The 27,556-nt window shown below is 58.7% G+C and overlaps 1 protein-coding gene across 5 annotated transcripts; it reads left to right on the plus strand.

The window, feature by feature from the left end:
* MAP2K3 (mitogen-activated protein kinase kinase 3) lies at nucleotides 1-27,556 on the plus strand. Of its 5 annotated transcripts, none has more exons than XM_080681534.1 (12): nucleotides 1-359; nucleotides 15,698-15,764; nucleotides 16,139-16,187; nucleotides 17,124-17,237; nucleotides 17,378-17,497; nucleotides 18,921-19,037; nucleotides 20,273-20,324; nucleotides 21,709-21,836; nucleotides 22,256-22,333; nucleotides 24,720-24,859; nucleotides 26,074-26,119; nucleotides 26,599-27,556. In XM_080681534.1, the coding sequence occupies exons 1-12, from the start codon at nucleotides 311-313 to the stop codon at nucleotides 26,680-26,682; spliced, it is 1,044 nt and encodes a 347-aa protein (XP_080537660.1). In that variant the 5' UTR covers nucleotides 1-310; the 3' UTR covers nucleotides 26,683-27,556. The 5 variants fall into 5 exon arrangements, with proteins under 5 accessions (XP_080537660.1, XP_080537663.1, XP_080537661.1 ...); XM_080681536.1 differs by lacking the exon at nucleotides 1-359 and adding an exon at nucleotides 7,958-8,075; XM_080681535.1 differs by lacking the exon at nucleotides 22,256-22,333 and having other exon boundaries at nucleotides 176-359.

The following is a 27,556-nucleotide window of genomic DNA, read 5'->3' on the forward strand; positions in this document are numbered from 1 at the left end:
AAAGGAGGGCGAGGTTTGTGCTTGACAGGCAGGGCCAGGCCGGCGTCTGATAGGCAGGGTCCGGGCCCTGGAGACGGATAAGCCCATCGGTGTGAGGGGGCGGGTCCTGCGTCGGGTCTTCCGACCCGGCCCGGGGCGCCGCACAGTCCAGCTCCCGCGCCGCCTGTCACTGGCACGTCTTCGCCGCTGCTCCCTCGCTCCGTCGGCCGCCTCCTCCGCCCCGGCCTCCCGGCCGCAGACATGCGCCTGCTCCGCCCGCGGGGAGTCCATTGTCCTCTGGACTAGTCCCGCCGCCCGGACCCGCCACGCTATGGAGTCGCCCGCCCCGAGCCCGCCTACCGGCGTGCCCTCCGCCAAAGGTAGGCGCCACCGGCCCGCGGCTTTCTTCTGCCCAGTGCGGCGGGCGCGAGTCTCGAGCGTCCGCGATCCCACCAGCCCGACCCGGCCCCACTCCGGCCTCGGGCCTCCCTGCACCCCGATTCAGGCCTCGGTTCTGCACCCAGGCCCAAGCTCCGGCAGGATCGCTTCTTAATCTCCACCCCCCCGCCCGCCCCGCCTCCCGCAGGTCGGGAACGTCACTCCGACCTTCTTTAGACGGAACTGCCCCGACAGGAACTGTCCCAGCCTGGGTGCCCTAGCTCCTGCGCCAGCCCCGTCCACGCCTGGGTCCAGGGCTGTGTCCAGGCTAATCCGTCGGGTGTCCCTCGGGCCCCAGCGGGGCTCCCTGCTGGGGATCTCGCTGTACTGTTGCACCCCTCCCCAACCCACCCGAGTGCTGCCCTGGCCATACTCCAGCCAGAACCCCCAGTCCTCTGCCCCATTCTCACCATCCGTGTAGGCCCCACTCTGCCCCGTCCCTGGCCATCTTGCGTCCTGGGAAACTCTCCTGGTTCCTCATCCTCCCTGACCATAACCCCCTCCTCGTGGCGTGCATGCTTCTCTCTGCATGGGGAGCTCCCCTTCACCCCCAGGTCCCAGGATCTCTAGAGTTGGCTGCTGCCAGGCTGGCCCCTGCTGTCTGGGGATGCTGGGCAGCTGCCAGACCAGAGTGATGGCTGTGCAGTGGGCTTGCTCTTGTCTTCTCCAAGGAGCCGGCTTCCTGGAAAGTTTTGGGAGGTGGTAACTGCCGTGGCAGCAGGATTTGTCGTGTGTGTGTGTGGGGGGGGGGAGGTGAGCTGGAGGGTGAAAGGGGGATTTTTTTGCAGGAAGAGGAAAGTCTGTTTTTGGCACGTGGGTGTTTCAGCAGGCTGGGTTGTGTGGGACATTTCCAAACTGGACGAAGCTGTAAGGAGTGGGCTGCCTCCCTCCAGCAGCAGGAGTGTCACTAGGCCTCAGTTTCCTTATCTGTAAAATAGGTATAATCACACCTCCCTTCTCTGTACTCTGGAGTATCCTGTGACATAGTGAATACTAACACATTTTAAGCAAGAGTGGGTGATGAGACCACAGCGTGGTGTCTGGCACACAGTAGGTACTTAGGAAGGGATGGTTGCTCTGCTGTCCTATTACCATTGTGACCTTTTTTTCTTTTTTCTTTTTTCTAGAAAGGGCTCAGCCTGTGGGGCAAGGCCTTGCCTCTGCTTGGGTTGAGCTGCAGAGTTGCAAGTGGGGAAGACAAGGAGCCACTGGCACTTGGTGGGCCTCTGCTGAGGGGTTGCTCTCACCTCTTTTCCCCTGGAGGGGCCCAGGCAGGGGGAGGGTATGCAGAGTCCAGGGAGGGGCTGTGGTGGCTGGGAGCCAGGGCCCAGCCGAAGATGGGCAGGGTAATTGCCTCTTACGTAAACGGGAGTTGGATCCCTGACCATTGCCCAACCTCCATGAGTAACTCCGGAGGCACTCGAGGGGGTGGTGGCTGGGGAGGGACTTGTGCTGCAGACTGTGTGGAACTCGGGATCCAGGAAGTCAGAAGCCACCCAGAGAACTGGGACATGAGACACATCTCTCCAGCGCGGGGCCCAGGTCTGGGACAGGGGGACTCAGGACAGTCCCTGTCTCATTGCCAGTGTTTTGTGGGCGAGGGAAGAGGTTGGGAGCAGTGTTTGTTGGAGGCCCTTGCAGATCTTCCTGGCAGGGAACACATCATCAGATAGCAGTTAGCGTTGCAGGCTGTGAAGGGAAAACCCTTGAGGAGGCAGTGCTGGGTCCCTGTGCTGTGCGACTTCAGTCCTGCCATTGCCCTCCCTGAGGCTCTGTGGAGAGGGTTTCAGTTTGTGAGTTCAGGTAACAGAGGATGTTGGGTGGGTGAGCTGGAAAGCCTTCCCCAGGGCCAGGGCCCTGTCAGCCCTTTTGGGGTCTGTGAAAGGATGTGGAGGGGAAGCTACATGCTCCTCACCAGACATCCCCACAGCTCCCATCCCCGAGCTCCTCTCCAGGTGCCAGGGGCTCTTCCATTTACCCTCATGGCCCAGGGACAGGCGAGGAGACTGAGGCGCTTAGGTCCAGCTGTGACAGGTGGAGCTTGGGCTCTGCCTTCTCCAGAGGCCTCCCCAGGGCTCCTCTCCTCCTGTGCTGGGTGCTTGAGCTGAGCTGGGTGGACTCCCCTCACCCCGTCATACCTGTGTCCCGCGGGTGTCTCCTCCAGGCCATGCCCACCTGGAGGCAGCTAAGCCTGAGGTGATGCCTCTTTTGTGCACAGCCCTTTCCAGTCGGCACGTTTCCTACTCACTGCCGTCCCACCCATTGGACAGATGGCAAAACCAAGGTCAGCTGGGGGCGGGGTGTGGCTCGGCCGAGTCCACAGAGCTGCGTCCTCCCTCTCCTGAGCACAGGGCCCTAGTGTGGTGCTCCTCTGGCTCCTCAAAGGGGTTTGAACGATACAGGGTGTGGCTGGCACTTGGCCTTGAGGGAACTTTGCCTCTGAGCTAGCTGCCTGCCTTGCAGGGGTGCCCTGCCTCCTCCGTGGAGAACTTTGCCTGCAGAGTTCTCCACAAGTGTGTGAGGCCCGGGCTTCCTGCGGGCCTTCCCGGGCTTCCTCACCCACATGCCACCTTTGGCTCGAGTCAGAAGCCAGAGGCAGCTGGCACTGGGCCAGTGGTAGGAGCACGTTCGGTCTGCGTGGTCCTGGTTTGCTGCCTCAGTTACATGTGTCCTTGGTGGTGCCACACAATCCTGTCCTGCCCCTCCCCCTCGGCGCCATGAGGGCCCCCACCAGGCACCCCATGGTTGATCTCCGTGCCCCTCCTGCTGCCTGGTGCACTGAGGATGCAGGGAGCATGTCTGTGTCCTGCCCTGTGTGCTGGGGTCTCTGCCCCCGTAGTGTCCCTTTCCAGCCGTTGGAAAGACGGCAGGGTGGCACCTTGGGGACTTCTCCGCCCCTGGTGTGACGCACAGGAAACTCTCAGCCAGCCTGGCCTGGGGCCTGAAGGGAGCAAAGTTCTCAGTTGCCTGTGCGGGGACAGAGCCAGGGCCACAGAGGCTTCCGGTGGGTGAGTCAGCGGGCACTGGGCACTGACTCACCTGCTGGGCATGCCATCCTGCTGGTTGCTGCCGTCTGGTGGGTAAAAAGGAGACTGTGTGCCCAGCCTCGCAGGTCAGCTACTGGCTCTGAGTTGGGCAAGGGGTGTGGCTCTCTTCTTGGACCTCAGGCTGGGCAGGGACCCCCACCCCTCCTGGCCCTGTGCCAGCCCCGCCCGGGAATCTCCTGTTAGGCAAGCGCCCTGCTTCCTCTTGCTCATGGAGCAGGGCAGGTGGTGGCGGCTCTTCACTGCCATTGGCCCGGGGGCTCTCAGGCCAGATGCACTGCTGTGGACCCTGGGAACTGAGGAGCAAGGCATGCTGGGTCGGCCTGAGCTTGGGGAGACAGGTGTGGAGAGGTGAAGACTGCCACAGCCAAAGCTCAGCTCAGACCCCTGCACTGTGGGGAGTGTCCGGTGCACTCACTGCACTCTGTCAGTGGCTTCAGTCCCCTGGGCGTGGCCCACCCCTGTGAGGAGAGGCCTCAGGTTCCTCCCCTGCAGAATGGGAATGGGGACCCCGCCTGCCTGTCTTGCTGGCAGCTACACAGATGGCTGCAGACATTCACTTTGCTCTCGCTGAGTGTCAAGCACGGGGCACAGCCAGACTGTCCTCTCCCTGCAAAGAGCCTGGATATCGGGCAGAGCCGAACTTAGGGGGTAAGAATGAGCCTGTGCTTCCAATTATGATTTGTTCCATTGCTGCCTGACTTCCTCACATGGCCTCTCTGATCCTCAGTCTCCTCTTCTGTAAAGTGGGGTAAGCACCCTCTCTTGCAGGGTGGCGATAAAGATCCACATCGTCGGTCACAGGAACTGCATCTGTTGTGATTTCGTTATTGCAGTTGCTTGTTGGTGGGTGAATACACAGGACTGGGCCTTCTGATGATGGACTTGGAAGCTCTGTGACCTGTGGATGGTCAGGGTGCAGGGTCCTGTAATGCCAGCCAGAGTGTACCAGGCTCTTTCGCACTGGTCCCCAAGCTGGTGCTGGGGCTCCTGTTGCCTCCTGGGTCTTCTTGGGAAGGGCCCCTGGGAGCAGAGAGCACTGGGTGCATACGTCTGCCTCTCCCAGAGCATGAAGGGGAGGTGGAGGGGGACTCAGGAGGACAAGAGCCTCCGAGGCCGGCCTCGCAGTTGGTAGAACATCACTGGTGCCAGGCACAGTGCCAGCTGAGGGAATACGGGGTGAGCAAGGAGCCTCGACTCTTACAGAGCTCTCTCTGCCCGAGGAACAGAAGGAGGTACTGGGAATAGTAGTTCCGAGAGCCAGACCAAGGCCAGGTGTGCCAGGCGGCCTGAGGGACTCAGGGCCAGGCTGGCCTCAGAGGAAGAGCTCTGTGGGCAGCAAGAGGACACCACCTGGAGCCCCTCGCAGTGCTGGGAAGCTCACCCCTAGGAAGTCTTGGTACTGGCCTCGTCTTGTTGACCATGGTGGATGGGGCAACACTGAGCCGTGGGATCTGACTTGAGGTGAAGGCGTCTTGGGCCTTAGGGCCTTATCGCAAAAACCATAACAACAAACCCAGAACAAGAACACAACACCACCCTGGTCCTTTCTATCCGTGAAGATCATGACCCCATTTCTACCTTCCGTCTCCTCTTCCTGTATTTGGCATCTGGTAGCATATTTATACATGTTCAGTCATCATGACCGGTTGGATTCTATAGAAAAGCCCAAAGGACAAGCATCAAAGGACTCATCTAATTAGCAAACAGGTGGGGAAGGTCAAGCAGTGGGTGCTGAGTCAGTGCCGAGCCACAGGTGTCCGTCCAGCCTTGTTGATATCGTGGGATGTCCACCTGTGATGTCCGCGGCTTCTCATCTGCAAGGAGCCTGATGTCTGTGGTTGGCGGAGGCAAGTGTCAGATGTCCATTGTTGGGGAGGTGCCTCAATCAACAGGCGGCAGTCCATGGGTTTTAGTCTTTCTGTCCTGTGAGCTCGCTGAGATGAGGCAGTTACCTACGTGGCATTTTCTGAAAGTGCCTCTGTCACACCTGGGCAGTGGTGCAGGTCTCCTCTCAGGAATGTCAGCCATCGTCCTTCCCTGATTTAACTCCTGCATGAGTGCATGGAGGAATGCGAACATCGGAAAATGGGAGCTGGGCAGTGGGAAGCACCAAGCGGCCGCCTGGGTTTCCCATGGTCCTGGCGATTCGTTCTTGTTTTATCACTTGACCTTTAGAAGCATATTTCATAGACATCAAAGTCAGTTATTAACATGGACTTATTTTGGTAAAATCCAGGCAAAGAGAGACATGTGTCTTTTACTTAAACCAACAGACTGAAGCTAGCTTTATTTCCTAAGGATTAATCTCAGATCTCATGAATCTGAAAAGCATTTGAGTTCATGAATCTTTTCTGAGAGTTTTAGAGTACCCAGTCTTACAAGCACTGCCTTTACCTTCATTCTACAATGTCATCCAGAGGCAGAAAGTGTTCTCATGTTCACCGCACACGTGTGTAGGCACACACAGACACAGCAGAGAAACTTACAATTTATATCTGTCCTTGACAAGTTCAGTTCCAAATGACCATCCCCCTTTTAAAGTAAGAACAGCCATTGTTAATACCTCTAAGAATTGGGTTGACACCTAAAAGACATAGGTTGATTCATTTATTTAAATACTTTAGCTATCTTCCTCTCTTTTGGTAAATTCTTTTATATAGTTTCACTTTAGGTTAAAAGAGAAGTTTAAGTGAGACAGTCTTTATAGTTTCTTTTCATTCATTCTGTCTGATGTATGGCTGACTTTTTCTGGTTGTGTGTGCAACATAGAAGCATCGAGGACCCTCAGCTCAGCCACCTCAGTGCTAAGGGAGGCGTACTGTCGGGGGCCTTGCCCATGGGGAGACATGGTTTCTGTGTTAATTTTGAGACCTGTAGAGTCTAAACACACTTCTAGGAAAAACCAGCCCTGACATGCACATCTCCAGACAAGCCCACAGAGATCCTTCGTCATCTGAGGACGCCGGGCAGGGCCATGAGCGTGCCTGCTGCCGTGGGGCCTCGGTGCTTCCAAGGCCCGTGTGACCCCATCCCAGGGCTCCCTGACCTTCTCCCGGCTCCTCCCAGCTCCTCTGGGGCCGCTCTGACACCTCCTGGCCCAGTGCCACACCCCAGATTCAGGGTTCCAACAACTGTCACCACCCCAGTGGCTGTTCAGGTCGGAGAAGCCAGTGTCCTCTCTCTCAGAGCTAAAGAGAGCTCAGTCTCTTGTTGAACCAGCAAAGATGTCGCTCACTCTTGGTAAGCATTCTAGTTAAAAAGCCTACATTTAAAGCAGCCACCCATTTCCCCCTTTTCCCTGGGTTATCTCAGCCCTCATCTATCTCAAGGATTTTCTGAGAACAGCTCAGATAAAGCCATGGCCTGCTGCTTTAAGCAAGGAGGCTGGACTTCTGACAGAGGCTCAGCCATGTTCACCTGGTGCGGAGCTGGGAGCCGGCGGTGCACAGGGCCCTTGCCTGTACCCACCAGGTCCTGGGCTGCAGGGTGGGCTTGGGTGAGCTGCTTCCAGTCCTGTCTCCTCTGCCAAGTAAATGTCAGTGTAAGGAGCAGCCGAACCTCCAGAGAAATTTCGTGAGAGATTATTTGAGCCAAACTGACAACATATGCCAGAGCCAGATCTCAGATGCTCGCTGCCATTATTTCAAACGGAGCGCTCACCTGTGTGTGGCATGTTTCAGCTCACTGCTCTGCAGAATCCCTGGGCTCCCATCCACACCGGGCCGTGGGCCAGCCCTGGTAGGTGGTGGTGGGAGGGGCTAGTCCACCAGCCAATGGGTTCGGGTCTGCCTCTTCCTTAGGAGCCCGGTGGCCTCAGTGTCCTCCCTGCCTCATGGGAGGGACACCAGGATCGAAACTGCTTGGGCATGATGGTTCAGTGGCTCAGAGTTCACGAACGTGAGTGTTTGCAGCTGATCTTGCTGCTTTAAGTGAATCTGAAACTCCCGGCTCACAGCAGGCAGTGTGTGGCCCGCCCAGCGGCCTGAAGTCTGACTGTCACCTGCGTCACTGTGAGGCACCAGCTCAGACTGCAGAGGGTCGCCTTAGCCAGGGGTGGAGTGGCGAGCTGAGGGCCTGGTGCAGGGCAGGGATTGGGCACTATTGGGAAGTAGCGAGGGAGAGGGGAGATGGCTGTACAGGAAGCAGGTGCTGTGTCAGTGTCGGTGGGCAGTGCTGCTGAGTCCTGGACAGGACTCCGCCATGACGGTCCTGGGTGTGGGTTGGAAGCTGTTTCCTGCCTCTCCGTCTTCTGCTTGTCTGTGACCTGACCTGGTCACCATGCCCTCCAGCCACTGCCTCAGCTTGCGTCCATCCGAGGTCTCCAGGGGCAGGCCCTGTGGTGATGTGGTTAGACCCTTGATAGGTGAGTCTAGGGGGATTCCTGGGGTGGGGCTGGTTCTCGATCCAGCCGTGTCCTGGCTCCCCTGTGACCCCCGAGCAGCCTCGCTGTTCTCATGTAACAGATGGGAATGAAATGTCCATCTCAGGCTGCTGTCGAAGATGAGAAGGCGGAGACCTGCCAGGCCCAGGAACGCTTCGTCTGCACTTCAGCTGCAGACCGTGTTTTACCACCAGGACACCTTCTCAGGTGTTTCTTCATCTGCCCTGTTGGTAAGATTTTGTGTTGATCCTGACGGTAATAAAACCAAGAATGGCATGTGCTAGTTAAGGAAAGGCACTTATACCCTTTGCCCAGCATGCCCAGGTGGCCTGGCAGCTAGGATGATCTCACACCGGCCTCGTGGGGACCTGTGGGCACTCCACCCATGAGCTCAAGCACTGGGAGGCCCCTTTCCCCTGAGGCCCTGGGAAGGTTGGGTGTCACTCAGGGAACATCCCTCTTCAGTCACAGCCTCTTGAAGCCTGGAATTGGGGCTCAAGTGTGGAGGCCCACCTTGTCCTCGGGGGGCCCACCCTGTGGTCTGAGGATTCACCTTCTTAACCAGAGGCCTTTGGGCCAAGGCCAGGTGGCCAGTGATCCAACCTGTTTGGTGCCAGACATTTCATATGCAGGATCTCATTTAGCCTCATGGTCACCCAACAGCGTGGGTGTGCTTTTCCCCCTTGGGCATCATTGAGTTTATTTTTTAGTTTTGGTTAACCCTCACCTAGGATTTTTTTTTTATTGATTTTTAGAGAGAGTAGAAAGGAGGGAGGGGGAGGACAGAGAAAGAGAAACATTGATGTGGAAGACACATCGATTGGTGCCTCCCACACTTGCCCTGATCAGGGCTGGGGATCGAACCTGTAATCCAGGTACATGCTCTTGGCCAGCAATCGAACCTGAGACCCTTTGGTGTGCAGGCTGACGCTTCTAACCACTGAGCTACACTGGCCAGAGCAATCTCATTGAGTTTTACGAGTACACAGGCCTAGAGTCGGGGAGTGACTTAACTGAAATCACACAGGTCTGTCTTCGGAGCTTGGCTTTGTCTTAACAGCCCTGACTTAGGCTCGTTCTCTCCCGGAGGTCAAGGCCATTGCACTCACGATGATGTCAAGGGAGAATGCTAAGGCTCAGGGAGGGGGTCTGGCTTGCCCAAGGTCATGCCACGGCTCAGACTTCCTGATGCCAAAGCCCATCCTGCCTCACTCACTTTCTGTCCGCCTCGGCTGAAGTGGCATGCGTGGCCACAGCTGCCGTTCAGGGAGCCGGGGTCTGACGGCCCCAGGAGAAGCACTGGCCCAGGAGCCAGGACCTGTGTTCCAGGCCTTGGGGGTGACCCTGGCCTCTCCAGTATCTGCACTGGACATTGTCTGCGGCACCATCCAGTTCTGAGCAGGCCCTGCTGCTGGAGCCCGAGAGGGACACCAGGAGGTCCGACTGCCACTGACAGGCACGAGTCCCAGGCCTGCAGCAACCCAGGACATGGGGTAGACAGGGTTCCTTCTTTTCTTATTATTTTATCTAAGTTACGTTTTAGTAGCTGGGACTGCATGTGGTTAGGAATCTCAAAGGCACAAAAAGACAGCTTTTTGCTGTTTCCCCTCTCTGTGCGGAGACCAGCGCCTTCTCCCTTTCACCCATCCGCTCTCCTCCTCCTGCTCCCACTGTGCCTGGCTCCACTCTCCACCATGCATGGATGGTGTTGCCCGCTGTTCTGCCGAGGGGCCCACAGACCCTGCCAGTCTCTGGATGTTGTAAACCCTGGGCTTCAGTATCCTCATCTGTAGAATGGAGAGTTCAGGTGTCCCTGCCTTTGGGGATGCTGAAGGGATTGGATGGGATGTGATTCCATGCTCAGCACAGGCCTGGCGCACAGTAGGTGCTCACCAAATGCTGGTGGCTCTTTATTCTTTCTATCTATGAGAGTTGTGTCCTAGGGATGAGTTCCTTGGAGTGGGGTTTCTGGGCCCGTGGAACTTTGGATGGTGCTGAGCTCCCTCGAGTGGTGACCTGTGAGCCCTCAGACCCACCGGCACCATGGGGTGGCCTCAGGCTCCCCGCTGGGCTCCACAGGCTGGCGCAGTCTCTTCCTCTTGCCCCCCTCCTCCCTGCCCAGCCCCTGTGCACTTGCCCCCTGTGCTCAGACCACTGTTGCTCTAGAGCAGTGGTTCTCAACCTTTTTAATGCCGCGACCCTTTAATACAGTTCCTCATGTTGTGGTGACCCCCAACCATAAAATTATTTTCGTTGCTACTTTATAACTAATTTTGCTACTGTTATGAATTGTAATGTAAATATCTGTGTTTTCCTATGGTCGACCCACAGGTTGAGAACCACCAGCAGGGTCACCTAAGACCATCGGAAAACATGAGGAACTGTATTAAAGGGTCGCGGCATTAAAAAGGTTGAGAACCACTGCTCTAGAGCTTCCCACAGCTGTCTTCTCCCCAAGTCAGCCTCGGCTCAAATCTCACCTCCAAGGTCCCCCGAGATCCCTAAGCCCCACTTCTTCCTCTTCAGAGCACACAGCTTGTTTGGAATTCTGTGTGAACGTTACATAAACTGACTTCACTTGTTAGTCCGTTCTTTTGTGGTCAGCTGTTTGTTTTCTTTTAATCCTTATCCGAGGATCTTTTTTTCCATTGATCTCTGGAGATAGTGGGAGGGAGAAAGAGAAAGAGAAACATCAATGTGAGAGAGACACATAGATCGGCTGCCTCCTGCATGTGCCCTGACTGGAGCCGGGGATCGAACCTGCAACCTGCGCCCTTGACTGGGAATCGAACCCACAACCCTTCTGGGCTCAGGCAGATGCGCTAACCACTGAGCACATGACCAGGGTGTGGTTGGTTGTTTTGGGGGGCTGGATTTATTCTCGGTGGTGGGGGTTGAGTGTGCGTTGTGGGTCATGAAACAGCATCTTTGGCCTCTACCCACTGGATGCCAATAGCACCCCCAAGTTGTGACAGTCAGAATGTCCTCAGACACTGATGCGTGCCCATGATTGGAGCGTAGCCTGGGGCGTCGAGGCCCCTATCTGCAGAGCAGACGGGTGCCGTGAGGCAGGCAGAGAAAGAATCCTCATAAGGCGCTTTGCAGATGAGAAAGGCCTGAGAAAGTGGAGGGATGAGGGGGGACCAGGGGCCTGGGAGGCCAGGGCCTGGGATTGAGCATTCCCCACAGTCTCGCCCGCTGCTCCCCTGTTGCTGGGGTACAGCTGGTGACTGGCAGATGCCAGGCCTGGCATGTGTAGGTGAGTAAGTGAGAGAGCCTCCCATCCTCCCAGGCCTCAGGGTAAGGGCGCTGCAGCACTGGGGACCCACTGGCCACTGCCTAAGTGACAGGCCTGTCCTTGCTGCCTGCCAGAGCCTGACTGGGGTGACCCCGAGAGCTCCCAGGGGCCTCGGTGAGGGAGGGATGCCATGGGAGGGGCTCCAGCCTCAGTGTCCCCCCTCTCCACGCACCGGGGGCTCTGAGCAACTCATCCAGGAGCTGGTATGATGACTGCAGTGAGTGGGGGTGAATGGCAAATGCTGGGCGTGGGCTCTGGCTTGTTAAAGCCAGTGAGCACGAGCCATCTAGTGAGCCTCCGAACGCCGGCCCCTGGGGCCTCACTGTTCTCCAGTGCAGCGGGAGTGTGTTGGCCTCGTCGATCTCTCTCAGGGTCCCCCACTGGATAGAGATGACGAGCTGCATGAGACGGGTTGGGAAGGAGCATGGGGAGCCTCTGGACATCTGGTCTCCCCACCTCCCTGGCAGCATGTGGTTCTTTACCTGATGGGAGGGACTCCGGGGCCCAGGACCTCTCCAGTGGAGTCAGGGTTCATGAGGGGGGAGAATACACATGGGGAGCATTGCCTTTGTCATTGGAAACTGGGATGGGACTGAATGGGATGTGGTGGGGGGCCCTTTGTGAGCGGAGCCCCTGGCAGGGTTCATGGTGAGGGTTGCCCACCCTTTGCTCCCAGGATGGACCCCAGGAGAGAGAGGCACAGATACCTTTACTTAGAACCCCCCCAGGCCTGGGGACGGGTGGCTGGGAGGGTAGGAAGGCCCCTCTCAGGCTCTCGGTTGATGTTTGGTCATTGAGGCCAGCAGACCCGCCTTCCCGTCTGTTCCGACTGACCTCCCTCTGTGACGTGGTCCATCCATCTCCGCTCTGAACCCGTCAGTCACAGACACAGGAAACACTTCCCGGTGGGGCTGCTGCTGCGAGTGTTACGAGAGTGACCTTCTGGGGCTGGGGCCTGGCGTTACCTTGGGTACTGTGGGTTTCCAGATGGTTCCATCTGATCTGCCACGCGGCAGGCGCTGCTGAGGCGTGGCACTGATAACCTCATTGGACCCACTCAGCCCTGGGAGGTTGGTCTGTCACCCGCATTGCACAGTGGAGGTGAAGCCACTTACCGGGGCGCAGCTGAAGGGCTGAGATAGCGGCTGCAGAAGGAGACTTGTGGGAAGTGACAGGAGAGAGGCCAGCTGGACGCCAGGGAGCCATCAGTCAGGGGCCTAGCGGGAGCCATGAGGAGAGCCTCTCTGAGCAGGTGAGGGTCGAGGAGAACATTCTAAGCAAAGGGAACAGAACGTGCAAAGGCCCGAAGCTGGGAGAGAAGGTGGAGTATTCCAGAAACGGCGAGTGGAAGGAGATGACGGCAGGGTTGACAAAACGGCGGGAGCTGTGTCTGAGTCCAGGGTGCCTCTCTTTACGTCCGCGTGTTGCAGGCCAGGGACTGAGTTCTTGTCCCCTGCCTGTGGGCCTGCTGGGAGGTGGTGCAGGCCGAGGACATAGATGCCTGGCGCTGTGCCCGCCGAGGCTGGCTGGCTGGTTGTGTTTGTGGTGGCCTATGACACTCTGTTTGTGGTGGTGACGGTTGCCACAGTAGCCTCGCACCTGGGCGGCCCTGGGCGGCCTGGCCATCTGCGCCCAGTGCTGACGTCCATGGTGAAGCGTGGCAGTAGCGGGTGGCCTATGGCCTGTTTCTGGGCCATCTCCCTCCCCCAGCTGGCAAAGCCCCAGGGAGACCAAGTCACTCCAGATGCAGCCTGGTGACCCTGATGGCAGGAGGGCCAGAGGGCCTGACCGTGCCCTGCCCTCCACCCAGTCCATGTGCTCACAGCACCTCTGTCCCCCCAGGGCCGGAGGGAAGCAGACGTGAGGCCCCCTTCGCCGAGTGCCTCCACGTGCCCCTCACGCCCCTGGCCTGGCCCAGGTGTGGAAGCTCCCTTGATACATATGGAAACCGAGGCTTGGTGAGGGGCGCGCATCTTAGGACATTCTCATCCAGGGGCGGGAGGTGGGCGTGTAGGCTGGAGCGGAGGAAGGTGCGAGTGGAGGCGAGAGCAGCACAGTGCAGGAGAGGCGGCTGTGGGCAGGCCCCAGCAGACCCACTTTGGTTAACTTGAAACATAAAATGTCTTACTTGCTAATTACAAAAAATCTCAAGTCAAGAATACAAGGCTTCACTAATTCTCATTACTGAGGACAAAATGTGCCGCCTCTGTGGAGGCCTCTAACCCCGGTGACCGTGTCTGGTCTCTGACAGGACCCCATGCTGTGTGCCACACCCAGTGCCCAGGCCTACATGGGAGACCCACCTTGCTGGGTGCTGGGCATGTCTCTGAGGTCCTCTCTGCAAATTCAGACTCGGAGGTGCAGAGAGGGGGGTCCCGCGCCGGTCTCAGCCTCGGGCTGCACACACCAAAGGCAATGCTGGCAATGCTGGCCTGGCAGGGCCTCCGTATGCTTCAGCCCGGGCCCTTTCCCTACCCCCGAGGCCAGTGGCGACCTCGTCAGATCTGAGCGACGGCCGGTCCTACAGCCTCAGCTTTTGGCTCCCTGTAGCTGTGCAGGATGTGCGGGCCTGGGGGCAGCGGGGAGGAGCTGGGCTCCGGGTCAGCAGGAGATGCCCCTTGAGTCCTGTTGGGGAGTGGGACAGGCTGGTCCCTCGTGAAGCGCCTAGAGGAGGTACCAGGAGCCGCTGGCTGGGCTGTTTGTGTCTCTGAGTCAGCAAATCCAGGAGTGCCTCCTAGACAGACCCCGACTCACTGTGCAGTGACTTCGCCTTGGAGCCTCAGGTTCCCCAAATGAAGTGGGGCTAAGACTTCCTCCCTCAGGGGGCTGTGGGGCCATACACGTGACTGGAGACCCACTCAGCCTGACACCCATCCACATGGCCTTTCTGTAAAATGGGGTGAAGGCACCTCAGATGTGAGGTCGTGCCTAGGTGCCTGGTGCACCCAGGGCCAGGGGAGCAGCTGGGAGCACCCGTGAGTATAGCTGCTGCCACCGCCATTGCTGTTTATGGAAACGTGTGCCTGAGGCCGCTGGGCCAGGCTGGACAGGGCAGCAGCTCAGAGAGGCATGAGGTCACCCAGCCTGTAGGAGCAAAGGTGGGATCTGAACTTGGGGCAGAGAGAGCCCATGCTCTTGGCCTGGCATCTGGGGGTCCCTGAGGTGGCTTCTGTGGAGACTGCTGTGCTCTGCCCACCGACAACAGTACAGACACGGGGGCCCATCCCCACAGGCTGTTCTGTTTCCTGATGATTCAGAAGCTCTGAGGACAGCTGGGCTGCCTCGTCTTCCCAGCAGCAATAAAACCCCATCCCATCACTGGCAGGGGGGCCAGGGGGCCTGGCTGCGGGGCCTGAGCATGGAACCCCGTGCTGGGGCCATGGGGAGGTGCTGAGGCCACATGTGAGGTGTGGTGGAGGTGGAACCTGGCTCAGGAGCTTGGGTTGAGGTCGCCTGGTGCTCCACACACCTGCGGCAGGTGGTGCAGAGCCAGGCGGTTCCAAGTTCCCCGGGCCAGTGTCAGGTGGCTGTGCAGGGTGGGTGGGGACAGAGCGGGTGCAGGGCTGTGCAGGGCGAGTGGGGGCAGAGCGGGTGCAGGGCTGTGCAGGGCGGGTGGGGGCAGAGTGGGTGCAGGGCTGTGCAGGGCGGGTGGGGGCAGAGCGGGTGCAGGGCTGTGCAGGGCGGGTGGGGGCAGAGCAGGTGCAGGGCTGTGCAGGGCAGGTGGGGGCAGAGCGGGTGCAGGGCTGTGCAGGGCGGGTGGGGGCAGAGCAGGTGCAGGGCTGTGCGGGAGCAGGCACGTAGTGCTACCGATTCTGTGGTGGAGGGTTTCGGGAAGTCATGGTCCAGTCCCAGCTTGGCCACCCAGGCGCTCAGTGACCTGGGCAAGTCCCTTCCCTTCTCTGGGAAACATAGCCCCGATCTGTGTGCCTGGGAGCAAGGGCTGTGGTCCCAGGCCGCCTTGCTCCTCACCTACAGGCTCCTTGAGGTCTCCACCTTGTTTCCTTTGCCTTCTTAAAAGGGGGCCTAAGGAAGTGCCCTCTGCCATGCCAGCCCCCGACCCCGGCAGTGCTCCATGGAGGAGTCTCTCCGAGCATCACATGACCGCCTGCCCAGGACCTGGCCACACTCAGCTGTTCTGAGAGGCATGGACGTCATCCCTGTGGGCGGGCGCAGGAGGCCAAGCTCTGGCCTGTTCTCGGGGGTGAGAGTGAGAAAGGCGTTGCCTCAGGGCTCAGGCCTGTCTGGCACCCCAATAAGGAGACTGGGCTTCCGGGGTGTCCCTTTGAGGGGCAGCAAAGGCAAACCTGAGGGGCAGGAGGAAAGGGCACTGGTGCAGCCAGGGACTCCCCAGTGTGCATCTGCTCCATGTTCCCCAGCCACCTCTGACAGGACAGATGGGGAAACTGAGGCTCAGAGAGGGGCGGGCAGTGCAACTGGGAGCTGACAGCTCCGCTCGATGGATGCCCATCTGGTCAGCACCGCCCGGGGAGGGTCAGTTCCCACGGCTCAGGTTGCCTTGGACACTGTCTCAGCTGCCTCGCATCTCCCTTTCAGGAAAGGCCAAGAAGAAGAAGGACTTGCGGATAGCCTGTGTGTCCAAGCCACCCGCACCCAGCCCCACGTGAGTCTGCCTCAGTTTCTCCCCGGGCTCAGCCTGGGGGGCCTCCTGGAGGGGCCCCAGTGGACGGGGCAAGTCGGGGTCATGGGCCCGGCAGAGCCCCCACGGAGCTCTCTGTGTGGTCAGGGTTGTGGGCCCAGCAGAGCCCTGCGGAGCCCTCTGCGTGGTCGGGGCCTGAGGCTCATGGCATATGGGTCCGGGCTGTGCTCATCTCCCGCCTCAGAGGAGGGGGCACCTGGCACCTGGCACCTGAGAGGAGGGGCCTTGAGAAGTGCCGCCTCCTGGGGATGGATGCGCCTCTGGCTCCGGGTTGGCGCCTTCTCTGCTGGGAAGGGTGTGGATCTTAGAGACTCATGGGGTCTGTGTTCTCCCTAAAGGCCCCCTAGGAACCTGGACTCCCGGACCTTCATCACCATTGGAGACAGGGTAGGTGCTGGCTGAAGCCTGGGCTCAGTCTTTTCCTCAAAGGGGCCCGAGCTGACCCCGTAGGGCCCGAGCTGACCCCGTAGGGCCAGGAGAGGTGCTGTGGGCTCCAGCAGAGTCCAGCTCCCAGCCCTCACTCTGACGGTCCCTTTGGAAGGGCACAGTGGCCTGCCTTCTGGGGTCCTGCTGAGCTTCCTTACCTCAGAGTCTGTCCCCACATCACATGTGGGGACTGTGTGGGGCATGCAGACCCCTTCCCAACTCTTGGGTGCAGCCTGGAACCTGAGTCCCACAGGCACCGACGGCCGGGCAGGGACTGCGGGTCCTGGTTCAGGGACCCCGCTGGACCCACGAGACACGGGGCTCCAGGCAGCAACCTCACTATGGAGGCGTCTCCCTGCGGACAGCTCCTTTCAGGCTTGTCTCTCCTTCCTGACCCGTCACTGTTTGATGTCCAGTTCATCTACTTGCTTCTTTCTTTTGGGTCTGCCTCCCGCAAGAGAGGGTGAGCTCGAGAGAATAGATGGCCCACGGCCACGCTGCTTACTGTGAGGGCAAGGCTTTGTTTTCTCTCTGTGTCTCCAGTGCCTAAAATGGACTTGCACATAGTAGGCACTCAGCAAATTGAATAATTCAGTCTACCCTTCTGAGTGGGGTGGGGAGCAAGAGTTTCTCTTGAGTCCCCTGTGCCCGCAGGGGTACTTCACAGACTGTCCTGGGGTATTGGTGCTGCGCCTGCTCTGTAGATGGGGATGTGATGCTCAGAGAGGGAAGGACTTGTCCCGGGTCGCACTGTAGGAGGGTCTGGTGCAGGACTTGGATCCAGGTCTGACCTGCCGGCTGTCTTCCCTTCCCATTGCCCCAGCTGTCTCCACTGAAGGAGGCAGGGCCAGCTCCTGGCTTTTGACCACCAACCTTTTCTCTCTTCTATTTCCCAAGAACTTTGAGGTGGAGGCCGATGACCTGGTGACCATCTCGGAGCTCGGGCGTGGAGCCTATGGGGTGGTGGAGAAGGTGCGGCACGCCCAGAGTGGCACCATTATGGCTGTGAAGGTAAGCAGGGTCCTGCCCTGCCGGGGAGCACTGGGCCACAGGACACCTGGGAGGCTGCCTGAAGGAGGTGTGGGGGCTGAGGATGGTGGGGGCTGGCCTCCTGCCACATGGCCCCTGACCTACGGCCCTCTTGCTGGCAGCGGATCCGGGCCACCGTGAACTCCCAGGAGCAGAAGCGCCTGCTCATGGACTTGGACGTGAACATGCGTACAGTCGACTGCTTCTACACCGTCACCTTCTACGGGGCCCTCTTCCGAGAGGTGGGCCTTGCAGGAATGAGGGAGGGGGTACCAGGCTAGGGTCTAGCACAGGGGTGGGCAAACTTTTTGACTTGAGGGCCACAATGGGTTCTTAAACTGGACCGGAGGGCCAGAACAAAAGCATGGATGGAGTGTTTGTGTGAACTAATATAAATTCAAAGTAAAGGAGCGGAGGGGAGAGCAAGAGAACCGGATAGAACAGCCGGATCCGGCCCGCGGGCCGTAGTTTGCCCAAGGCTGGTCTAGCAGCTCCGACACCCTGCCTTCCCTCTATGGCACACTTACCCCAGCCCCCCTAGCCTGAATGAAGCCCACTTTGGGTCATTCTGGGCCCCAGCAGACACTTGGTGAGTGCCCCTGAGTTCTGGGTGCTGGGCACAGGAGTGAACGGGTCCTGCCTACCTGTGGGACAGCTGAGTAGGGCTCTGGAGAGCGCAGGCCTCGGAGCCAGATGCCTGTCTTCTTTGCTTCCTTCCTCAGTTTCCTTGTCTATGAAATGAGACCAGTAACTATATCCACCTCACAAGGTTGTCATGATGAAATGGTGTGGCCAGGGGCCTGGCGTTCAGTGCGTGTGACACCAGGTTGTGTGACCACCCACCTGAGCAGCATCCTGGCTGTAGGGTGGGCTCTGGGCGGGGCAGCTGTGGGTGTGTGTGGGGGGTGGGTGTGGTCAGGGACTGGGTGAAGCAGGGTGTGGCCTTGGAGCTGGGAGGATGGGCTCTTGCTGGGGCGTCGCCCATGAAGTGTGGACGGAGCCAGGAGCCCAGGTTGGGTGCTCTTGTTCACAGTGGTGGTTGCCACCTGGTTCAGGGGAGGTCTGGCTCCTGGCCCAGCCTCACTCTCTGAGCACCGAGTGGGTCCCTGAGCTTGTTGAGTGTCCAGACCCATTGTGTGCCAGGCCAGGCTCCATCCCCGTGCCACTCAGAGCCTCCCCGTGTGCTGGGTCAGAGCTGGCGGGGGCCCAGGGGCCTGTGGGAACCCCGAGGAGTGCTGCACCCCATCTTCCCAAGAAGGCTGTCCTGAAAGGTGCAGAAGTGGGGGAGGCAGGATCGTGGGGGAGGAAGGACCTGTCTGTCAGGGTCAGAGCTGGGGTGCCCCATGTGATAGGGCCACCAGGGCTGAAGCCAGAGGCTTTGTGGGGCTGGGTCATGGCCAGATCCCAGAAGTGGCTGTTGGAGGGACCCAGTGTTTTAATCACTTCTTCCTGGAAATCACCGTGGACTTAGAGATCAGATAGGGGAGCCCAGAGGTGACCGGGGAGGCTGTTGTGCAGCCAGGAAGGCGGAGAAGTGTGCGAGTCAGGAAGCTTTGGGAGGCAGGATGGGAGGAGCTGGGGGAGAGGCAGGTGTATCAGCCAGAGGCCTGGCTCAGGGCAGCCCCGGGCCTGAGCTGACCTCTGGACGCTCCCCTCCTGCCCCAGGGAGATGTGTGGATCTGCATGGAGCTCATGGACACGTCCCTGGACAAGTTCTACCGGAAGGTGCTTGATAAAGGCATGGCGATTCCCGAGGACATTCTGGGGGAGATTGCTGTGTCTGTAAGTGGCTTCAGGGCTGGGGTGGAGTGGGGGGGGGCTGCTGGAAGTTCCAGGTCCATAGCCAGAGGCCCTGGCCTGGCCTGGCAGGCACAAAGCCCAGTCTCATGGTGGTGTCTTGGGCTGAGCTGTGTCCCAGTGTGGCCCTAAACCTGGGCAACTGCCCGCAGGGCCCTAGCACCTCCACTCTGGGCCAGAGCCTTTGCTGAGGAGACCCTGTAGCCTTGGGCTCCCAGAGACACCCCGATCTGGCAGCTCCAGGGCCTCTAGGCCCTTGTGTGCAATGCCCAGGCTCCTGGACCATTTTAAAAGGACTTAGTATTCACAGCTTCCTCAGCTGACAGGGCCCCGAGGCAGCTCAGGGAGGTGCGCTAAGCTGGGAGAAAGGGGGAGAAAGGGTCGCATCCAAAAGTTTGCCCTCCCCCCCATTTATTTATTTACTTATTTATTTCTATTGGGTTTATTAGGGTGACAGTTAATAAAATTATATAGCTTTCATGTATACAGTTCTGCAGCCCATCATCTGTATATTGTATTGTGTTCACTACCCCAAGTCAAGTCTCCTTCATCACCATTTATTCCCCCTTTACTCTCTTCTACCTCCCCCACCCCCTCCCTCTGGCAGCCACCACATGTTGTCTCTGTCTCTGAGTCTTTTCTTTCTTGCTTCATCCCTCACCCTCTTACCCAGCCCCAACCTTTTGAGGGTGAGCATTGCTCGAGGAGGTAGCAGCACTGGGCTCGAGCATCCTGGCAGCAGAGCAGACAAGGAAATGGGTCTGGCTGTGCCATTTACTTCTGGCTGCATCTGGGACTATTTAGAATATACCCAGCCAGGTGCTGAGGGGACTAGGTCTTCGGGGAGTGGGGGTGGGGGAGTGGGGGAGGAGGAGCCAGGAGGCTGCCCAGGCTGGGTTTCACCCAAGAGCCTGGCAGGGGTGGCCATGCCCCATAGGGGTCACAGGCCCAGGACTCTGCAGTGGTTTCCAGCACATCATTTCCTGGGAATGTGTGGGCCCGAGACTCTGCCCACTTGCCTGGGTGGGAGAAAAGCAGGAGGCCAGGTGCCTGTCCCAAAGACGCCAGGTGTGTAGGGCAAAGGTGGGCAGGAACCTGGGTTGATGGGGGCTGGGTGTGTAAGTAAGGGCGACAGGTGGGCACGGGTGGGCGGGGTTACTGCGCTGTCCTGGCTAGTGCACCCCAAGTTGCATCAGCTCTGTTCTCTGTCCTGCGCACAGGTAGTGAGGGCCCTGGAGCACCTGCACAGCAAGCTGTCCGTCATTCACAGAGGTCAGTGCCCACCGCGGCCACCAGGGAGGGCCCCAGGCCACCCCCCGTGCGTGGTCTCAGCCTGTCCTGCGAGGTGGGGGGCCTCTCCCTTTCCAAGAGGAGCCTGCTGAGCTCAGGGAGGGATAGGCAGGGATGTGCCTGCTGGATTAGTTGCTGAGGCTCTTCCCAGCTAGGCCGCTGCACGTGTCCAGCCATTTTCCTCGAACCCACCCAGAGCCAGTACCGGCCCTTTGGGTGATCCGCCTCCCCCTACTCCCCCAGGTTTGCTGGAGCTTCGAGCAAGGACTAGGTGGGCTGTTGCCAGCTGCCGGCGGCTGACTGGCTTTGTCTGGAAGTATTGTTTGCATATTGTGACACACATAGCTCTGTAGCTACTGTTCCATGAGTCTGTTCATAGTTTATACCATGTAACCTCCACCCTGGGAAGATACAGGATGCTTCCCCCTCTCCCCATCCTGGAAAGTTCCCTTGGCCCTTTCTGGCTGGTCCCTGCACCCCACGTCCCCCAGTGCTCCTCGTCTGACCCCCCCACACACACACACACATAGATTGGTTTGTCTTGTTCTTGAACTTCATATCAATTGCCTCCACGCCCGTGCCTCTGTCCAGCCTCTTTCCCTTGGCCTAATGTTTCTGAGCTCCCCCAGGCTGTGTATGCTGTAGTTCCTTCCTGCTCATGATTCTTGGTGGTTCTCTTACCAGGCTGTGCTGGTATTTACAAAGTTAACTAGACTAAGCCCCTTGGCCACTCTGGCCTTCCCCACCCAGCTCACCCCTGCTGACAGGTCAGCATGGAGCCTGCCAGTCCTTTCTCTGTGCGTTTCTATTCCACCCAGGTCCCATAGGCAGCACATGGAGGGACGGGGGGACGTTTACTGAAGATTTCCCACTGTGCAGCCTGCTCCGGACTGGGGTGGGCTCTGTGTTCACCTGCAGACTCGCCCTGTGGTGTTAGCTGCTGCCCTGAGCTTCCTGTGAACCTGCTGGCTCTTGGGCATGGACACTTGGGTGGTTTTTGGGTTTCACCCTCAGCGGTGACTCCTGCACCCCAGCCTGTGAAGACCCCAGAGCTAGAGGCTGTGCTGGGAAGGGTGTGGCTGCATAGCCAGGAGGATCCTCACGTCCACAGGCTGAGGACGGCACCGGACGCCATTGGGGACGGCAGTGAAGCCCTGGCTTCCTTTCACTCGGGGCCAGTGGCTGGAGCACTTCCTCCACTGGTCGTCCCTGGCTGATTCCCCAGGGCATGGCAGAGCCTCCTTGAGCCTCGGTCCCTCACGCGCTCCCTGGTCCTGCAGTGTCTGCCCAAGCGGCTGGGGAGTAGGGGGCGCCTGCGGCCCTCCAGCCGGGGCCCCTGGGCTGAGTGGCTCTTCTGTTCCTGCAGATGTAAAGCCTTCGAATGTCCTCATCAACAAGGAGGGCCACGTGAAGATGTGTGATTTCGGGATCAGTGGCTACTTGGTGGATTCTGTGGCCAAGACGATGGACGCCGGCTGCAAGCCCTACATGGCTGTGAGTAGCCCTAACCCCCACTCCTGGATCACATTGAGGATCCTCTGGCCCTCAGAGGTGGCGCCGCCACCCCGCCTGCCCAGGGCCTCTCCCCCTGGTTAGCAGTGCTGCTCTGAAGCACCCGTTTGGAGGACAGATTTTATGGACCCCACATGGAGGTAGCTTGGGGGGTCTATGCAGGCCCCCCCTCCCGTGTCCTGAAGGTGCTCTTCTCAGCCCCCGTCGGGGGCACCTTTGAGGCAAGGGTTAGGCTTCCACCGCGAGACCCTGACTCACCCTGGCCTCAGTTTCCTCATCTGTCCACAGGAGGTGGGGTAGGATGAGCACTGACTCCTCAGTTTGGGCCCGGGGGCTCAGGCACCCCTGTGCGGGCCCTTCCCCATGGAGGGGTGTTTATGCCTCCCTGGTCCTTCTCACAGCCCGAGAGGATCAACCCGGAGCTGAACCAGAAGGGCTACAACGTGAAGTCCGATGTCTGGAGCCTTGGCATCACCATGGTACCCGGGCTGGGCCTGTGGGCTGGCTGGGGGGCACATTCGGTTGGGGAGCATTTGGGGGGCTGTCAAATAGTTCAGGCCCTGGGAGAAAGTGTTGGTTTCACTCTGAAATGTGCCCCAAGTGACGGTATAATGAAGGGAGTGACCGCGGTGGCATTGACCCCTCCCTAGTGGTGAGGGGCCTGCACAGAAGCTCTGGACAGCGGTGCCCAGTTGATTGTCTCCAGACTCATGTCGCTTGTGAGAAATTACAGCCAATTCCAAACTAAATGAGCGCCTGCCACTCAAATAATCTTAAAAGCAAAATTGTAAAGTACCCTAAAATGTCTTTTCACAGCAAGAAGTGTGTTGCCCGTGGGGTCCTGGTGCGCTTCCATGGGTGTGCAGGGTGGGGCCGGCGGGCTCTCCATCCTGAGCTTGTGGGACCGGGCTGGCGGCGGGGGCGGGGGGGGGGGTGCCCATCCCTTGGCTGAGCTGGAGGCTGCACCTGAGGTCCAGGCGAGGGGCTGGCCCATGAGACTCTAGTTTTTAAGAACCGTCCAGTCGAGCCCTGGCCCCTACTTGGGTGGGCCACGGGTTAATCTTGGGAAGCCCGCTGTGGCCCGGGAGCTGAGGAGACCGGAGGAAGTCTAGCATGCCGCTGGGGTGACTTGTGCTGAGACCCGCGTGCTCGGGGGCCTCGCCTGCAGGAGTCAGCCCCGGTGACTTGCTGTCCTGGGTGCTGGGAGGAGCACCCTCTCTGCCTCAGTCCCTCAGTTCCTGGTGTTGGGGGCAGAGTGCAGTCCATAGTCAGATAGAGGTGCCCGGGGAGTGGAGGAGAGGTAAGCGGGTTCGGGGTGTGGCTGGGCGGCAAGAGCAGAGCAGCAAAGTCTCTGGTGGGAGCCTGGGGCCAGGTGTGCCTGGGTGAGCCTGGGCAAGGTGTGCCTGGGTGAGCCTGGGGCTAGGTGTGCCTGAGTGACACACACACACACACACACACACACACACACACACACGCGCGCGCGCGCGCGCGCCCATTGCGCTGTGCATAGCCTCATCTCTGGGGGTATGTGTGTGTCGGCTGGAAAGGGGCTGTCAGCCTCCTGGGAAGGCTCTTTCTTTCTTTTTTTTTCTTTTTTTTTAAAAAAATATATTTTATTGATTTTTTACAGAGAGGAAGGGAGAGGGATAGTTAGAAACATTGATGAGAGAGAGACATCGATCAGCTGCCTCCTGCACACCCCCTACTGGAGATATGCCCGCAACCAAGGTACATGCCCTTGACCGGAATCGAACCTGGGGCCCTTCAGTCCGCAGGCCGACGCTCTATCCACTGAGCCAAACCGGTTAGGGCGGGAAGGCTCTTTCTTAGCATAGCACTCGGCGAGCTGTTCGGGTGCCGGCTGCCAGCATGAGCGTGTGTTTGAGTTGCGGTCTCTGCTGTGCATCATGCCTGCCGTTGGGACATCTGTGCTGTTTCAGGTGGGGCCTGTGTTGACCTGATTTGGTGTTTTCACTTCAGCAGTGAAAACTGAATGCAGAGTTGTCATAAGCTGGCCACTGTGTTCTACAGTGACTTCCTGCCAAGGCAGGCGAGGTGTGAGCGAGGGGCTGGCCTGGGTGCAGAGCGGGCCCTGATGCCACGTGCAGGGAGCCTAGGTCCACGCCCAGCAGGATGGACAGACCTACGGCGGCCACACATCCTGGGGGTCAGGGAGAACCCATGATGGGGAGAGGAGAAGGTTTCTGGAGGAGGAGGCTGGGAATGGGCCTTGCAGGGTGTGGGTGGGGGTTGGGGGGCCGTGGGGGATGATGGAGGAGGAGGGGCTGCAGACTCCACATCTGATAGACCTGGAGCGGGTGTTGCTGGGAAGCAGCTATTGAGTGTGGGCCTGGGTCCGACATCCCCTCTACGGCCTTGGGGAGATGGGTAAGAGTGTCTTTCGCTTCCACCTGCCTCCTCTGTAGCAGCAGCTGCTCAGATCGACGGCAAAGGTGGAGGTGTTAGGGGGACATTAGGGAGCAGTGAGGGAGATGTTTGGGGGGCAGTGGCCTGTGAACAGCCAGCTGCTGCCTGTCCGCATCCTGTGCCTGCTGCTGCCTCAGGGACAGGTGACTTGGCTGCAGCTCCGTGGGTTTTTCTAGATTAGCCGGAACCTGGGTTTTTATGTGAAATCATCTGAATTCAGATTGTTTGAATATCTGAGGATGGTCAGAGAATCACACCCAGGGCAGGCCCTGCTCCAGGAGCTGTCCTTGCTGCTGGGTGGTCGGAGCCTCAGCTGCTGGGTCTACCTGGCTTTCACCTTTGACCCGGTGTCACGTGTCAGCCCTGACTGGCCTCGTGGCCCCGGCCACCTGCCCTGCTGCTGATGCAGAGTGTGACAGCACCCTGTCCTCCCTGCAGATTGAGATGGCCATCCTGCGGTTCCCCTACGAGTCCTGGGGGACCCCCTTCCAGCAGCTGAAGCAGGTGGTGGAAGAGCCATCCCCTCAGCTCCCGGCTGACTGCTTCTCTCCGGAGTTTGTGGACTTCACTGCCCAGTGGTGAGTGCAGCGCCCTGGCTGGACAGCAGCTGCCCTGCCCAGCACCTTCTCCCCTAGCACCGTGGTCGGCAAACTGCGGCTCATGAGCCACCTGCGGCTCTTTGGCCCCTTGAGTGTGGCTCTTCCACAAAATACCACGGCCTGGGCGAGTCTTATTTTGAAGAAGTGGCATTAGAAGAAGTTTAAGTTTAAAAAATTTGGCTCTCAAAAGAAATTTCAATCGTTGTGCTGTTGATATTTGGCTCTGTTGACTAATGAGTTTGCCGACCACTGCCCTAGCACATAGCCCCCAGCAACATCACATCCAAACCCAGAGGCAGCACTGAGCCCCAGGGAAGTCTGACATTGGTCCTTGGGGCGTTTCAATACAGTCCTCCTGACACGGACAGATAAGGGAGGTGGAGAGAAAGCAGAGCGCTTTTAGAGGGCTGGAACAGCAGGAAGAAAGGCACGTTACTGGTGTGTGGGACTCTTCCAAGCTAAGGGGTGCCCACAGGAGCCTTATGAAGTAGTGCGTAAGGAACGGACACGAGAGAGGCGTAGGCAGCGCTGTGGCCGTGGTCTGCCCACAAGGAGATAAAATGCGTCTGCAACCATGGGACTGCGTGGAGGTTCAAGTGAATTCTTCTGACTTATTCTTGGCTTATGAAAGAGTTTTGAAAAATGAAATTACAATTTGTTCAGAAGTGAAAGAGTGAGAAAAAGGCATGTCAGTATCTGTGTGTTATGAGTAGAGACACTCAGAGGAAAACTCACAGCCTGTACTTCGCTTGTTAGAAAATAAACAAGACTGAAGACAAAGGGGCCACAGTCACCAGCCCCTCGACGCCTTTCACTCAGCTCCCTCTCCTGGGACCTGTGATGGGAATGTCCTTCCTGACAAAGGACACCAAGGATATGAGTGCTAATGGCAGCATTTGGTACCATTTCAATACGAGGTTCCCTGTAAATTTCCTAGATTGCTATAGAGACGAGGAAGCTAAACCCCAGAGACAGAGAACTAGCACACCCAGAGGCAGAGAACTTGGCCCGAGTCTGCATCTGCACCTGTGGGTCCCCTCCATCCTCAGGAGCTCCCAGAACAGTCCGCTCCTTCTTCCCCAAGCCCGGAGCATGTGTCCCCTCGCTGCCCAGGCTTAGGGACTTGACTGGCCTGAGGGCTGGACCCCCTCCTCCAGGCCAGCCTGATCCCAGCCTGCCCTGCTCTCTCCTAGTTTGAGGAAGAACCCCGCGGAGCGCATGAGCTACCTGGAGCTGATGGTGAGTGGTGGGAGCAGCGCTGGGCGGCTCTAAAGGGGGAGGGCTGCGTCCCCACGCACAGGCAAGCAGCTCCTCGGGCTGGCTCTGCAGTCATTCATTCAGGTATCAGCCCTACACCGAGCCCTGTAGAGGGCACACAGGCAGGGCCACAGGGGGCGGGGTGGGGAGGCAGGTGGGCTATTTTATCTGAAGGCATCAGGGAAGGCTCCTTGGAGGAGGTGGCATTTGAATTGGGCCTGGAAGGATGAATAAGGACTTACCTACGATGGAGCGGGCATTCCACGTTGAATGTGCTGTGGCCAGTGGATGCCTAGTGGAGGGCCCAGGAGGCAGCCGACTGCTGTCCTAACAGGGAGGGCTTTCCTAGGAGGCGGAATCCTAGGAGGATATATGGGAGTCTGCCAGGCCGGGGCACACCAGGCCTGGACTGGGGTGGGCGGCGGGAGCACCTCTTCTTACTCTTTGTCCGGTCCCACCAGGAGCACCCTTTCTTCACTTTACACAAAACCAAGAAGACAGACATCGCTGCTTTTGTGAAGGAGATCCTGGGAGAGGACTCGTAGGGGGAACCCCACAGCCCACAGCCCTCCGTGGGGGCGATGCTTGCCCACACCCCTAAGATACTGCCACTGGCCGTGGGCATCCTGGTCCTAAGTGCCAAGGAACCAGACTGTTGGGGCTCCCCGTGGCTCCCATGGGCCTATCAGTTCTCTGTCTTGCTGCTTCAAGGACCCCAAGTCTTCAGCCCCCGAGACCCTGGACTTGGGAGGACCTGGATGCCCCCAGATGCTGCCGCGCCTCACAGAGAAGGCAGCCGGCACCTGTGCACTGCCTGGCCCTGCCCGGATGCCATCAAGTTGTATATTTTTTTACTTCTTGACTGAATGGACTTTGCGCACTTTGACTCAGGACTTTGTGCTGGGTGGTGTGGGCGGTGCGGATGGGGTGAGCCATGTGAACCTCCTGAGCCCCTGAGGGAGACCCAGCTGCTGGAGCCCTCTCCGGGCACTGCACACAGACCTCCATGGGTACCCGGTGGCCCAGCCCCTCCTATCACATCTACTAGGGGCCTCGGTTCACTTTTTTTTTTTTTTTTTTTTAAATTTATCCTCTTTTTCCCTTTTGCTTTGTGGGTTTGGCTGGGTTTTTATTGCTGTTGTTGTTGATGGTTTTGCATGGTGTGGAGCCGCCCGGGGCCAGCAGCCGAGACTCACCTCTGCTCAGGTGCGTGGGAGGTTGGCCTCCAGTCCCTGCTCAGAGACACTCCTCAGGCTGGCCTGGCAGGCTGTAGATTTGCTTAATAATATGTGTGTTGTGTGTGTGTGTGTGTGTCTACACACATATACATATATGCTTTTTTTTTTTTAAAGAAAGGACTGCCTGTCCTGGGTTCTGTCCCTGATGGGTTGGGGCAGTTACCTGTTTGCTGTTTTAATT

Source organism: Plecotus auritus, assembly GCF_963455305.1.
Source record: "Plecotus auritus genome assembly, chromosome: 7".
In the NCBI taxonomy this organism is placed as follows: Eukaryota; Metazoa; Chordata; class Mammalia; order Chiroptera; family Vespertilionidae; genus Plecotus; species Plecotus auritus.

What these genes read in the sequence shown, in the direction of transcription:
- MAP2K3 (XM_080681534.1), top strand. Translation starts at nt 311, where the DNA reads ATGGAGTCGCCCGCCCCGAGCCCGCCTACCGGCGTGCCCTCCGCCAAA. An exon ending in CGGCGTGCCCTCCGCCAAAG is followed by an intron (nt 360 to 15,697) that starts GTAGGCGCCACC and finishes TCTCCCTTTCAG; the next exon opens with GAAAGGCCAAGAAGAAGAAG. An exon ending in GCACCATTATGGCTGTGAAG is followed by an intron (nt 17,238 to 17,377) that starts GTAAGCAGGGTC and finishes TCTTGCTGGCAG; the next exon opens with CGGATCCGGGCCACCGTGAA.